The 14,037-nt window shown below is 44.5% G+C and overlaps 3 protein-coding genes across 4 annotated transcripts; 1 reads left to right on the top strand and 2 right to left on the bottom strand.

The window, feature by feature from the left end:
• The first annotated feature begins 92 nt into the window (after window positions 1-92).
• On the top strand, window positions 93-3,015 carry LOC148401914 (uncharacterized). The gene is made up of 5 exons (XM_088399224.1): window positions 93-1,137; window positions 1,227-1,354; window positions 2,035-2,094; window positions 2,160-2,349; window positions 2,439-3,015. Exons 1-5 carry the CDS (start codon window positions 859-861, stop codon window positions 2,547-2,549), a joined length of 768 nt encoding a protein of 255 aa, XP_088255350.1. The 5' UTR covers window positions 93-858; the 3' UTR covers window positions 2,550-3,015.
• Window positions 2,837-7,668, bottom strand: creld1b (CRELD disulfide isomerase 1b). 2 transcript variants are annotated; one of them, XM_088399206.1, is made up of 11 exons: window positions 6,809-7,668; window positions 6,067-6,208; window positions 5,922-6,004; window positions 5,515-5,625; window positions 5,091-5,182; window positions 4,833-5,012; window positions 4,654-4,749; window positions 4,490-4,573; window positions 4,258-4,353; window positions 3,800-3,940; window positions 2,837-3,717 (listed from the first exon to the last, which is right to left on the bottom strand). In XM_088399206.1, the coding sequence occupies exons 2-11, from the start codon at window positions 6,181-6,183 to the stop codon at window positions 3,497-3,499; spliced, it is 1,221 nt and encodes a 406-aa protein (XP_088255332.1). In that variant the 5' UTR covers window positions 6,184-6,208; window positions 6,809-7,668; the 3' UTR covers window positions 2,837-3,496. The 2 variants fall into 2 exon arrangements, with proteins under 2 accessions (XP_088255332.1, XP_088255322.1); XM_088399196.1 differs by having other exon boundaries at window positions 6,067-6,187; window positions 6,809-7,282.
• Window positions 7,669-7,697: 29 nt separating this feature from the next.
• il17re (interleukin 17 receptor E) lies at window positions 7,698-13,560 on the bottom strand. The gene is made up of 17 exons (XM_088399184.1): window positions 13,377-13,560; window positions 12,960-12,975; window positions 12,798-12,887; window positions 11,909-11,997; window positions 11,741-11,833; window positions 11,566-11,668; window positions 10,959-11,107; window positions 10,820-10,888; window positions 10,018-10,084; window positions 9,764-9,945; window positions 9,638-9,685; window positions 9,414-9,459; window positions 9,200-9,351; window positions 9,017-9,082; window positions 8,906-8,957; window positions 8,735-8,842; window positions 7,698-8,620 (listed from the first exon to the last, which is right to left on the bottom strand). Exons 1-17 carry the CDS (start codon window positions 13,470-13,472, stop codon window positions 7,854-7,856), a joined length of 2,193 nt encoding a protein of 730 aa, XP_088255310.1. The 5' UTR covers window positions 13,473-13,560; the 3' UTR covers window positions 7,698-7,853.
• Between the last annotated feature and the right edge of the window lie 477 nt (window positions 13,561-14,037).

The following is a 14,037-nucleotide window of genomic DNA, read 5'->3' as shown; positions in this document are numbered from 1 at the left end:
TCAGGACAGAATTTCACAAGCGCATATTAACAGTGTGATTTGTGAGTTATAAATCAATGCGCTAAAAAGGATCAATGAGTCATACGTCATAGATCGATGGACAATTCAATAATAAAAACAATCAAACATTAATAGGTAATAAAACAATGAATAAAATCACTACTCATAGATTATTGGGCAATAAAACTCAGAAAGAAGTGCTTTTTCCATCTCTTCTCAGTTTCCCCAAACCTTTAGGCTGTGTATTTGTTTACAAAATAGATTTTTTGTTCCCGCAGTGTACATAGTATTTCACATGCTAAAAATAACTGTTTTTAATTAACTGAGGAGTGATGCCAGTCAGAAGTTTTGTTCTGTTTTGTTGGTGGTGGGGAACAACCTCCTCACCAGGGTTACTGTTGCCGTTGCCAGAGGAGGCACAATAGAGTTTGATGTTTTTGATTACGACGATACAGTGCAGAACGGTTCAAAGTCATGACGGTGACATTTAGTCGAGTGGATTTTTCCAGACGGAAGAAAGAGCTTGAGCTACAATATGAAACTCCGTAAGACAACAGAATTTTGAAAAAAAGAAATATTCTCTGTTATCACTGCTGTGCAATAACAATATTTGACTTAAATAGAATATTTGCAGGTAGCTGGACTTGAATATGTTTTTTTTTTTTTTACTCCCAATATTGTATACTTTGAACTTCTTGTGCTTTCAAAATAGGCTTATCACATTTTTTAACTTCCACCAGCGATGATGCAACATGAAAAGGAAAGACAAAGAGAGTCCATTGAGATGTTGTAAAGCAGAACAAACATGAGGAACTTAAACCCGGGAGCGTTAGGCTAACCACCACTGGGAGAAGAAAGATGTTCTCCATCTATGGCCTATTTAAAGACAATTGGAGGATATTTTGTGTTTTTAATCAAAATATTTGCTTACTTTGGTACTTATGTCTGTGGGAGTACAATTGCCACCTTAGCCGTTTTGAATGCATTCCGTTGGCACTTGTCTTCATTCCAACAGCTTCCATTTCCATAGCGACGACCTCCCCAACTCGCCTTCCCTCCACTGCGTCCCCTATCAAGCAGTCAACATTGCCGCTCATCTCTGCAGCCTCCGACCAACCACCGCGCACCAGTCATCAGGTAGCCACCGGTTCATTTGACGTGCCAATAAAGTTTGTAAGATGGGACTCGGCCATGTTCGGTATGACCAACGTTACAATTATCTACAGGTCATTCCGAGACTGAACCCTCTGCGTCCACCGGCAGGCAGTACACGCGGCGTTAGTCTAGAGACACTTGCTGTTCATCAACACAACCAACACAGAACGGCCATCATGCAGAGACGAGAGTATAACAGGTTGGATCGATGACATTGGTTTTTGCGGTGCGCAGACGTGGCAAAAGTACTCTCTCACACTGTGTTCTGAAATAGATACGCTTGTGTTGAACTCATGATTGAGTGAAACGATGACGAGCCGGCAATCAGTTCATCAATACAATTTTTGGGTCGTTCGGCCTGAAAGAAATTGATGGACTGAGGATGACGGATGCGTTCCCAGGCTAGCTTTTAATTGAGCTTGTTTTAATTTACAGGAACTATGTTAGATTGTTTTATTACAATTTTTGTAATGTCATAATAATATTGTTTCTCCATCCATACTGCTGTTAACCTTTAATATAAAGCACTTTGTTTTGTCTTGTACATGCGGTGTGCCATCGGGTGGGTGGTTTTTGGAGATGGCTAGTCCATTTTAGGGCTGGTCTATTTCAGGACTAGTCAAACAACCCCCCCCTCTCTCTCTCTCTCTCTCTCTCTCTCTCTCTCTCTCTCTCTCTCTCTCTCTCTCTCTCTCTCTCTCTCTCTCTCTCTCTCTCTCTCTCTCTTCCCGGGATGGAGTTTGGTTCCTGTGTGCTATACAAAGTAAATCTGCCTTCCCTTGTGGATTTTGGCGATTACAGAGTTGGTCTGGAACGTCACCCCCGCTCTAAATGAGAGGAGACAATATTTGGATTTGGCTACCACTTCTTGTTGTCCAGGTATCACCAAGTATGGCAAAAACCTTTTTACGGAACCAGCGTGGAGAAAGAAGAATACAGGTACGCTGGAGATGTCAAACTGCTACCTGAGTGCTTGACAATGGCTACATGGCACCTGATTGCAGGAGGGACTTACGTGAGCACCTCAAGAGGCAGATGGAGGAGAAACGCATCCCGCTGAGTCTGCGGTTGTCCAGCAGGGCGAAGGAAGGAGAGGATCTGCGTGAGGTGGACCGCCTTGCCCGGTCTACTGAACTCCAGCAACGGCTGCAACACCGCAAGGCCATGGCGGCCTACAGAGATGACAACAAGAAGGTGAGGCTGGCCGATCGTCACAAAAGACACGGCCGCCGGCGGGCTCACAGTGAGCTTTTACCTGTCTGCATGTGGTGTTGTTTGTAAAGCTGATGGAGCAGAAGTGGCAAGACAGCACACTGGCACGCTCCCGGGACGTCCTGAGGGAGAAGTACATGCTCCGCCTCAACCCCATCAACTGGACCGGAACGCTTAAATAGATTCACCATGAAGATGACCAACTCAAGATTTACATACAGCACCGGGTAAAATAAGGACACCTAAGTAAAACTATTGTTAAAATGAAACCCTTCATATTCTAACTTAACATGTCAATTGACCCATCGCCAATTCAATTCCTCAGATAGCTGACCAACAGAACCTCACCCTAAAACAGGAAGTTGCTCCTGAGCTCCGGACTCCCCCTAAATGGCGGCATTTTGCTCCCAAAATTCCATATCTTCCCTCCTGCCATTACTCATCCAACAAAAGTCAGCAAAGCCAAAGCTTTTCCTCTGTTGTGTTTATTGAAAAGGAAAATGCCAATCTGAGACATGAAGGATCTAGACATTTGGTGGAGCAAAGCAAACCTGCAATTGATCACACTTGAATAACACAAGGTTGCCAAACTTTACAAATAAATTAAAGACAACGAAAATGGCTTGCATCCTCACAACTGCAGCGCGACCTAACCACATTGTTTTTCTTTCGCAGCAACGATGCCATCCTGCATCTGTAAGTCTTCCATGCTAAAGACAATAAATAAATGAATAAATAAATAAATACATTTGATGTGAGTCACTTCAGTGCCATGCATCATTTCTAAAAAGGTCAAAAACATTCCTGCTTGAATCAAGAACAAGCGTGTACCTGATAATGATGAGGTTCTAATTGTGAGAGAGGAAAAGAAAACAGACAGCAGCCACTTTGTGTGTGAACAATCAGTAGTGGTGGTTTGCATAACCCTCAAACCCAATAGAGTCCAGGTAGGGGGGAATTAAGTTCACTTCCTTTCAAACGAGTGCAGCGTGAGCGTCATCTTGTCTTCTAGCATGCCTTTGCTTTCCCGCATCGTGGTACGGATGCAAACAAAACGCAGCGAAGGCCTTTCGGGCGACTCGGCAAGCCAACACGAGCGCGGAAGCGATTGTGGCCTCCGCTGACTTGTCTAGCGGCCCTTGAGGAATCCGTCCAACATGTAGTCTCCCTTCTCCGTCAGCCAGTAGCCGGCCATGGCGGCCACGCCCCCGATGAAAATGGCCGTAAAAACCATGTCGCCTTTAGCGGCCAGCGTGGCCAGGGCGCAGATGACCACGCCGAAGAACATCTGCTGCAGAACCAGAACCTCGTCGTCCGTCATATCGTCAAAGAGGCCCTTCTCCGGACCGACTGAGGGGATGCCCGCGAACCGCAAACTCAGGTCAACTCGGCGGACGGCAACCGACCAGCGCGCGTTTGCGTATTGACGTACCGGGAGCTTTATTCTCCACGCAGATGCTGTCTCTCCTGATGAAGCCGTCGGCGCAGTCGCAGTGGAAGGATCCCACCTCGTTGATGCAAGCCTCGTTGAGACCTGGGCACGCCATGGCACCTTCGCTGCATTCATCAACATCTGTCGCAGGAAGCCACACCCATTTTAAAGACCCGAAGCAAACAAAAGTCTCATTCCAAAATTATATCTATACAATAACAATGAGAACAAATATTTATACGACATATAATAATGATTTTGTCTCAATTTACTCCCAAAAGTACGGACCCCTCTTTCTGTAACATCCTGAGATGCCACAAAATGGGATCAAATAAGAAAGTAGTACTTTCATGCAAGACTGCAACTAACAATTATTTCAAAAATTGATTGATCCACTCATTAGAATATTGGTGCAAATCTTCTACGTCATCTGTCGAGCATGCAAACGAAAGTCTCACCAAGACACTTGGCTCCTTTCAGCTTGTACCCTCGTGCACATTTCTTACAGCGGGCGGGACCGCTGCCCATGCAACCCACGCACGCCTGGTCACAGCCTGAAAAGCCATCAACATTCACGCTAAGAAAGACACAAAGCTATCAGTGGATATCTTATCATCTACAGCCCCCTCCCCCCAAATAAATGTGTCTGAACTGGATTTTGTCTGCTGAATAGTGGTCAGATCAGCTTACCTCTGCAGTCGTAAGAACCGTCCGTGTTGTGACAGTAAGTGTTGGAAGGACAACGGGAGAGCTCCGTGCCGCACTCGTCAATGTCTAAACAGACACACGAGAGCGGTCGGATAACACGCGTCCGGATATAGGGCTCGCCACGTGACCCGAGCGAGCCTACTCACCCACGCACTTGTTGTCGTGAAGCATCCAGCCCGCTTTGCAGTCCAGGCATTTGTAGTCCTGCGGCCCCGAGCATTTCTTACACGAATGGAAGCAGGCTGCAGAGGACACAACATGCTGAGTCTGCTTCAGATGTAGACTTAAGATAGTTCCACAAAATTGCCTGGCTTGAGTCGGGTACCTGCACAGGCTTTAGCCGTAGTGTTGGCGCTTTTGTCCACGTAGTAGCCATCGGCACAGTCGTGACAGAGCGGGCCCGCGTATCCGGGATCGCACACGCATTCGCCATCCCCCATGCGAGTGCCTTCGCCCTCGCAGCGGCCCAAACCGCCACATACGCCACCAGGACCCGACGGACACTCTGTATTGGAACAGCGCATGCGTGTTAGTGCTCACGTGTCAGCGTTTGATGCAAGCAAAGGGGTCAGCTGTCAGTGACCTTTGCAGTCGGGTCCAAAGTGTCCACGAGGACAACAGAGTCTCAACTGGTCGATGCACAACCACTCTGTCAGGTCGGGCGCCTCCCGCTGCCTACGCCATACACATAAAACATGTCAAATGGCATTTATCCATAGTAATGAGAACATGAAGCTTCAAATTTGCTTCATGAACCACCTGTTGTATTTGTCTACCACTCTAGATGGCACTGTTGGTGTTAATAAAGGGGCTTCAGAAATGGTGCCGATGTACTTTCAGTGCTATCGAGAGGAGTCACAAAATTCAACTGGCTCATGAAGCTTCCCCACTAATCCATCGAGCATTCACATAGATTGCTGGCGTGACTTAGCAGTTGAATAACTCGTGACAATACTCAAATCACTTTCAGATCCTCAAAAACACGGCGACCACTTTTTTGTTATTACCTGTGGAACCACCACGTCTCCACCTGGTCCTCAATTTGCTCCAGCAGGCGATTGCACTCAAAGTCAGACTTGTCACACGCACTCTCCACAATCTCCAGAAGTCGAGTCTCGCTGCAACGGCAACAAACCTATTTAATCCATTTCATTAAAAGAGCCCGCATGGAACAGATGACCTGTGGTACACTACAAGCCTCTGTTTTTGGGCCACGGTTTGGTATATTTTCATTTTGTGTTTTGTCCATAACGATAACAACAAATGTTTGCCACTCAGCAAAATCTTCATTTTGCAACAGGCTGTTATCTAAAATACAAATTAGACAGCAATAATTTCTCACTTCTTCAAAAACTCTCATTTCAAACCCTAATTGGATTTTGTGCAGATGCAACTGCAGCTGCCAGTGACTGACCTGCTTGCATACTTGGCCAACTTGTCTTCCTCCCAGGCCGTGTTACCTCCGCCAAAGTTCTTGTTGGCCGTTCTCTCTAAGCCCTTGAAAGGAGGAACGCCGTTCATGTTGAAGGTGAAGACGTGCGTAAATACAACCGCTGTACCTTGATGAAACTCTCCGCCAGTTTCTGGCAGGTCTGACACGGCGCCGTGCGGACCATGACGAGCGACAGTTCCGACAGAAGCATCAGAGCAGGCAGGAGTGGCCAGGTCCACCGCATGATGCTTCCAAGACAATTCACACACATAAACCACACACAACAAAAAGAAAGTCAGCACAGTAGACTATGTACAGAATATACATGAATATTTTATATGTATATGAAAATGCCCAAATCTGATGGTTTACCCCCGAAATCGCTGCCTTTGCAATTTGAAAATTGAATCAAAATGTTCACCGATGTTCACCTACGACTCAGTTCCAAGATTCAAGAAGGTCACTTCAGCCAACATGCAAGTAAACAGTGCAATAATATGTATTATCAAGCAGGTTTGTGATTTCAAAAGGCTTGATTAATTTTGGGTAACTGCCCCTCTGAGGGGTCTTAGTTCAGGTATTTATTGTCATCAACCTCAATTCTGTCATCAGCATCATCTGAAATGTACACAACAGCTTTCTTTGCTTCTCGCGTGAGTCAGCACAGCATCAGCACCGAAGCTCAAAGCTTAGCTAAACTCAAGTCAGCTTTTACCACTTAGCTAACGCAAAAAAAAAAAAAAAAAAGACTCTGGTGCTTCTGTGTATTATTTATTTTTTTGGGCTTGAGCCCACCAAACGCACTAAATTGGTCGCTGCATATTTGAAGCAGCAAAACGTGGCTAGCAGTTAGCCGCAGCGGTTGTTACCTCGAATGGAAGTCTGAGCGCCTCCTCGTCCTAGTCGACGTGACGTCCGTTCGTGTTGCACACGCAAAAGGCACAAATTCATATTTTGGGATGAACCCAGAGGAAATGCGTTCGCTATGCAGCCATCGGAGAGAAAATTTAGGATGAAATGTACGATTGGACGTCTGGAATCTTGCAAGAACGACGAGTGGCAAGGGTTTCTGTCGAGGTGATTTGTGTCAGGGATGAAGCCCCGCCCCAAACCCAAAGTTGGTCTATTGACCAATCACAGTCATGGAAATATTGATGACGTAACACTCAACATTGTATTTACCATGAAAAACAAAACACAAACACACTTTTATTGTGTTTGGAATTGTACACCTAAAATTGTTGCTATAAAAAATCATGAATAAAACAAGATTAATCCGTCAGAACCAGGGGCGTTGCTATAAAAAGTCCGCCTACCCGCACCAAACGAGTATGTGAGACTCCCACCCACCCTCACCGACTCCCAAGTCCCTGCAGTGTTGCTTTTCTGTGCCAAACTTTATTATATGTTTTTGAAATTATCTGTAAATGACGGAAGAGTGTAGTGATTCAATATGACACAGTTTCCGCATTATTCTAATGTGCATACTGATATCGATATGTGGAGATTTTTTATGTATTTTACCCCAGTAAAATACATGCCAATAACTAACCATTTGATAATCTTGTTCTATGTATCAGTGATAATAAATTGCAGAGCTTAATGTTTAATTTCTGTGGAATAACTGAACAGCATTCCAAAAACGCTGTGACTTTCCAAACGCTTGATGTGCATTTCCGCAGGCATCTTTAGACACTTGGCATTTCTATTCACAACAGGTCATTGGAAATTCAAGCTTGGGCCGCTGTGATTGAGAATTCTGCTGCCTCACTACAGAATGTAGAAGTCACACAAGAACGGATTTTTTGATGCTTCTCCGCTTTCTGTTGTGCTCTCGCTTCATTTCCTTTTCGAGTGCCAGCAAGATCTTCCCCGCATTGTATCCAGCTTTTTTTTCCTGACTGATGAGACTCATCACCTTGGGCCTTTTGTCCTTCGCACATTAGGCAGCAGCGTCTGCAGCCGGCGGGCCAACTGCATCGCCAGCCACATTGACGTCCCCTTTGAAAGCAGTCTACACCAACAACGCCCCCAAAAGGTCTTATTAGTTGCCCTGGGGCCTTCGAGCTCCCCAATGAGCCCTCCCAAGTCCCGCGGCATGCAGTAGCGAGGGATGTCTCGAAAGGCTTCAGGGATGTCCCTGCTGCGGCACAGGCCACGAAAGTAGACCAAGGCCACGCCTCCTTCTTTGCGCCGGTGCAGGGCACCCTCCAGACAGGCTAGAGCAGCCGCAAACACGGGTTCGATGACGGCTGAGCGTTCGTCCTCCATCAGTCGCTCTTTGTCCTCAGACATTCTGGCGCCACCTTCCTCAAGCATTCCCGGTCGTCCGGCATCATGTTGGGAATTGTCGTCAGCCTCGTCTTTGCCGCCACGCGTCCGCTGCCTCCATTTGCCGTATGTCCTTTTGGCCTCGGGACTCCAGATGATTAAGACTTTTCCTTGCGCCTCCTGCACAGCCTCCCACTGCCCGTACAGCCATGGCAGCGGGCCCAAGTCGGCCACGCTGGTCTCGGCGTCAGCTTCCGCCCGCATCTGCGAGCTTGCGGCGCACAGGGCCACATGGACCGTGGCGCTTAGATCTCCCCGAAGCAGGGAAGCCAAGGCACACACGGCGGAAACGTGCGACGACCTCTCTGACGAGCACACCAGCAACACTGGCTTCTGGATGAACAGGCAAGCTACACGTCGGGGAAAAAGACAGCGGAAATTACAAGTGCATTATCATCTCAGACTGTTCAAAATAAACCTCAAAATAAAAGGGTTTAAAAAAAGAATGGAATTATGCAACTGACCTATAGCTGCCTTTTTCTTGAGAGAGTGGAGAAAAACGGCTAAAAATGCAAGCACGGTGAGAAGAATCAAAGCTGCTGCCGCTAGCGCCCCCCATCTGTCACGAGTTTCTGCAGAAAAAAAGAGAACTCAGGACCAAAACAATCGGGAATTACAATGTCGCGCGTACTCACCGTGTGGACACAGAATTCTTCTTCCAGTTTGGGCGGGGAATGACTGCCACACCTACGAAAGTTCAACCCATAAGACACCAAACGAAACAACGGGCACTGCTGGAAAGTTACCTGCACACACGCGCTCCCTGCAGCCCAGTGGAGAGGCATGCTTACTTTGCTTTCAGACGCTGCTTCCTGAAAAACAGTCCACACAAATCAACGTCTCGGGGATGCTCACAAAGCTCACCTTCATTGACGAATCGTTTTAGTTTAACGTGTTAAAGGGAGCGGTTCACATATTCAGAGACTCACCACCGCCACTGTGCAGACGGGCCCTCGGGATGGGCATTCCCTCTGGCTCAGCACGCACATTTGAGCCGAGAAGGTGGCCGCTGCGGAAGAATTGACGAACACAGACAGCGTGCGCAGTCCAGCTTCCAGAGAAACATGCCAAGATGACATATCTGCAACACAGAGGGTGCACGTCACACCTCCTGACTGGGATCATTGTCTTGAGTTAACTCACCAGCCTGGAAGGGGCATGAGATGCTGTGGCTGCCTTGCAGGGAAAACTGCAACCACAAAATGATCGAAGAAACATCAGCATAACATGAAGCATTATTTCCATTTTGCTTTTGTTTCGTATCATCAACGAGCAACATCGCCAAGTTCGTTTTGTTATTCAACTTCAGTGTGGTAGGGCACAATTCTACTTGCGGATTTCTTCGCACTCTTCTATTGCAATCTCACCTTCACGCACGTCTGCGGGTGTTTGTCCACAGCTGATATGCTAAATATCTGGAAGGGGACACGTCAGCTTTCATGAATAAACAGATGAGGAAGGAAAGAATGATTGAAAAGATTTGTGCCAAGTACCAGGTTTGTGCCGTCTTCCTGCACGTTAAGGGTGGAGTTGGGCAAGGGGGTGCAGATGTGTTCGTGATGCTTCCAGCAGAGGGAAGCAAAAACGGGGAAGGCTTGGGCGGGACACACGGAGCGCCAAATCAAAGTGGACTCGTACAGCGTGATCTCGGAGGACAGCCACACATCTTCCGCATCTGCTGGCACACATGCATGATGCATGCTTATATTATTAACACCCCCGGCCCCCCATTGTCAAGTGTACTCACCTGACAGAGGGATGTGTTGTAGAGGGCACACCGTTTTGCGTGGGGCGTCTGCGTGGGTGTAAAAAACCTGTCAACACAAAAAGAGGGGAGGTTAGAGCGCTGACACGGACTTCTAATCAGGCTGCTACGTGTAGTGACAGGTAGAGCAATTCAATGCTTTGCCACTAGAGGGCACAATTCACTCTCTCAATCAATCCGACTTTTCACAAATACAAGTGAAGCACAAAGCAAGGCTGTGTAATTTATCAAAATTCAAATGCTATGACAATTATTACACTCCAAAATTACAAATTTGACTTAAAACATTAATATCGACTGCACTACTTGATTTTATACATTAGCACCTATATTTAATTCAAAATAACAAATTTTATTAAATTAATTTGGTCCAAATGGAACTTGCATAATCAGTGTTTCAATGAAATGTTTTTTTTTTAATAATTTATTTTTTACATGTTTAAATATTTTGTTGTTTTGTACCGAAAAACAAATGATTGTTTCAATTATACCATTTTCTCCAACATACATCAAATACACATGCCTTGGATCAATAAAGCTGGAGAAATGACAGATGGGCCAGATAAAATTGGTGAAGTTGCAATCGTTCTTCCGTCCACCAGATCGCAGAAATTCAGATTAAGCTCTTTGGCATTTACACAAGACAGAATCACATGCGCACATTTCACATTCACCAAGGTCCATTTGAGAGAGAGCATCAACTTGTCATAATTTTTGTTGCATTTAGAGTTTAGCAAACAGCACCTTAGAATTCTAACGTAGAATCAATTGGAGTGGAACATACTTGTATGCAGAGGCACGGAAGCATGAACGGGATCTTGAGAAGTGCAGAGCGAGACTGAGCTGGATCAATCTAAAAATGAAAAGAGAAAATGTTCACGTTTCGGTGCTCAAAGATTTGGGCTGGTGCTGGTGACTCTTACGATGATTATGTTGGAATGCGAGCCTTGGACGCAATAGTGAGCACTCTGCTTGTAGCACCACCTCGTGTTGACTTTATTCTCTGACTCCACAGTGACGTTGATGGATTTGGATGCATGATGCACAGACAAAGAGAAGCTGGGCACAGGATCTAAAGTCACAAAAATGATCAGACCGGTTCAGGAAAGACAAAAACAAAGGTCCAAACGCATGACATGCCTGAAAGAAGCACTGTGGCAATTGTTTTTTTTTCCATCATCAAGCTTCTACACGTTTCCTCAATCATTCACTGGATAAGCAAAGTAAATAATTCCCTTCAACAAGGAAGTTGGCGTTTCACCTTCATAGATTTTTTTGTTTCTGTGAAACTGTTGACAAGAAAATGTTGCCATTATTCAAATTCAGTACAGACAAGAAGTTAGTCGACAACTGACGACATTAGAAAAAACACTTTTTTCTGTCCACGACTGCAGTTGAAAGTTTCAGAAGCTTCCCACACATCAGGTTGTTGAGCTTAATGTACACATTGTTAATATTATAATCAAAGTTCATTGTTCCACTGCTTCGCTTGCCTCACACGAGTATAGAAGAACACACACGCTCGCCTACCCGGTAGAGTGTAGTTGACACTGCAGCGTATCGACGCGGCGTGGTAGGATACAGTGACGGGAAGTCGTAGCTTGGCCTCCACACAGTCGCAAAGCAGCTCCCACTGGAAGAAAAGTGGCACCTTGTGAGTATTAGCAGAGTACTGCGTGTCGGGAAAATGGAGGAAGAATATTACTGAGGTTAAAGGGTCGTTGCTATACGGCTCATGCAGGTCAGAGTTGTCGGGACACCACACTCGGATTTCATTTCCGTTCTTCTTGGCGTGCCACTACACACATAAAACAGATGGGAGGTGGTGGTGATGATGATAATGATGGAAAAATTGGGGGGTAAGAGGCCAAACCTTTTTCTTTTTTCTCTTATATGTGATGACAGGTCTGATGATCTCTTTTCTCAAGGATGCAATTTCAATTGTGGGAGCTCGACTCAAGTCTGGAACGATCTCACATTTAATTTCATTTCATCTGATAGCAAAAACAAAACAAAGCTAGAAGCGGTCTTATGTAAATACAATTGCACACACAGGAACGGGAAGTACACATTTTATTCCATTAAAATTAATAATTAAATAATTGGTTCAAGTTATTAATTCCAAAAAACATATATAGGCGAATGTTAATCTTTTGTGTCATGAGGTACTTTTAATTGTTTGACCTACACTCGAATCGACCATTAAAGGGACAATGTGTACATCTTCTGCCATCTGGTGGTGAACTAATAGAATGCGACTAACTCAATTCGACGCACGCGGATTTTGAAGCATGCATGTGACCACACTTTGCATGCCTAAACCCAATTTCCTCAGCAGCAAAATGATTCTAGTATTTCCTCAAGTGAAAAAATAAGCTCACTGCATTTGTTACACATGCGGTAGTAATTGATTTAGCAAATTAGTGATCGAGTGATTGTGTCCTTCGGGTATCCGAGTAAGCGGCGAGGCGCGACCCATGGAATATTATTAGCAGCTAGTAGACCTACAATTATACCCAAAAAAATAATGTTGTGATAGGACATATTTTTTTTATGGCATATTATAGAAATTAAGAGTGGGATTTTAAAAATGAATAAAAAAATCAAAGCATTCCACACACCATCCATTTACAAATGCGCAAAGAGGGTAGCGTTGGACCAAATATAAATTCCTTGACTTAGAAAAAGCTTAATGTTGTTGAATATCCAAAACTGTGTGCAAAAAAATTCAGCATTTTCAATTGTTCCATGCACTCTTGTACCTCCACGTTGAATCCAAACCTGGACGGAGACACATTTGCTGTTTGATGGATGGCGAACGATCTTGATGGGGCAGCCGTCTCCCTCGTAAACTGCCCACGAGTCAACATTCAGCGTCATGACAGCAACGTGAAGAAAAATAGTCAAGACTTGACTTGACTCACCATTTTCATGGGCCCTCTACAGTGGAGTTTGAAGATAGAAGAAGAGTTGGAGTTAGAAGAGACAATTGTTAGGAATATTCGACACATGACCAAGATTGATGGACCTAAAATGTCTCGGTGTGTCATCTCATATTTGATAAGAAATGCTTACACAATTCATAGCATGAAAAAACGAGGCACAGGTGAACTTTTGATTGCATAATCCTTTTTTTTTTTTTTTTTAATATTAATAATATTAATATATATTTTCTCAGACCCCAAACTACAACCCAGGAGATAATATATCCTGGCGTCATCCCTGTTAGTAATAAGGTACATTTCAAATGAACCATAAACTCAGGTTATATGCTTATCTATGTACTTTGCGCAAAACCGGACATTTGCACATATATTTACTGCTTTTCAGCACCCACTTACCTGGCACGTGAAGTTTCCGTTTCCGTGGGGAAGGAGCAGCCCGCTGACGATTACGGTGAAAACGAGCGAGCCCACGAACCGCCTTTGCAATTGCATTGCAGCTTTAGAAGGAAATACTGCAGAAAAAAATGACCCTTGACAGGAGACAAACAATGTGGTCGTAAAGGGCTGTGTTATAAAGGTAGATGGGCGTGGCCTTGGAGGGACCGCCTCTCACGCCATCCACACAATGAAAACAAAACAAAGCAAAACAAAATAAAAAAACTCGAGGTGTTTACGATAGTACCGCTACAAACCAACACAAGTAACAGCAAGATATCGCTTTTCAGAAAACAAGACAATTCCCAACAAATTCAACAAAATCCACTTGCCCTAAGGCAAGCTTTTTATTAGAGAAAATATTCAACCTTATTTGAATAACATTTCCTTCTACATTGCAAGACCAAAACTGGAAAAATCAAAAGAATAAATAAAAGTGAAAAAACATATATTTTCTATATTTTTAAAACATATGTAATCAAAAGCAAAAATCGATTCTGCAAAATAAAAGTAAAAATGGTATTCATTTAATAAACGGAACAAGATTTAAAAATAAAAAATGAATAGCAATATAAATGTGGAAATAAATACAAAACTGCCAAAATCATAAAATAAACGAGTG

The sequence above is a fragment of the Syngnathus floridae genome, chromosome 2 (assembly GCF_059516105.1).
Source record: "Syngnathus floridae isolate MCC-2025c chromosome 2, RoL_Sflo_1.0, whole genome shotgun sequence".
Lineage (NCBI taxonomy): Eukaryota > Metazoa > Chordata > Actinopteri > Syngnathiformes > Syngnathidae > Syngnathus > Syngnathus floridae.
Note: the sequence above shows the minus strand (reverse complement) of the source record. Positions and strands in the feature narration are given on the sequence as shown.

What these genes read in the sequence shown, in the direction of transcription:
- LOC148401914 (XM_088399224.1), top strand. Translation starts at nt 859, where the DNA reads ATGTTCTCCATCTATGGCCTATTTAAAGACAATTGGAGGATATTTTGT. An exon ending in CACCGCGCACCAGTCATCAG is followed by an intron (nt 1,138 to 1,226) that starts GTAGCCACCGGT and finishes AATTATCTACAG; the next exon opens with GTCATTCCGAGACTGAACCC. An exon ending in GTGGAGAAAGAAGAATACAG is followed by an intron (nt 2,095 to 2,159) that starts GTACGCTGGAGA and finishes ACCTGATTGCAG; the next exon opens with GAGGGACTTACGTGAGCACC.
- creld1b (XM_088399206.1), bottom strand. Translation starts at nt 6,183, where the DNA reads ATGCGGTGGACCTGGCCACTCCTGCCTGCTCTGATGCTTCTGTCGGAA. An exon ending in TACGGCTAAAGCCTGTGCAG is followed by an intron (nt 4,750 to 4,832) that starts GTACCCGACTCA and finishes TGTCCTCTGCAG; the next exon opens with CCTGCTTCCATTCGTGTAAG. An exon ending in TCACGACAACAAGTGCGTGG is followed by an intron (nt 4,574 to 4,653) that starts GTGAGTAGGCTC and finishes GTGTCTGTTTAG; the next exon opens with ACATTGACGAGTGCGGCACG.
- il17re (XM_088399184.1), bottom strand. Translation starts at nt 13,472, where the DNA reads ATGCAATTGCAAAGGCGGTTCGTGGGCTCGCTCGTTTTCACCGTAATC. An exon ending in CCGTCTGCACAGTGGCGGTG is followed by an intron (nt 9,083 to 9,199) that starts GTGAGTCTCTGA and finishes ACTGTTTTTCAG; the next exon opens with GAAGCAGCGTCTGAAAGCAA. An exon ending in CAAGAAAAAGGCAGCTATAG is followed by an intron (nt 8,621 to 8,734) that starts GTCAGTTGCATA and finishes CCCGACGTGTAG; the next exon opens with CTTGCCTGTTCATCCAGAAG.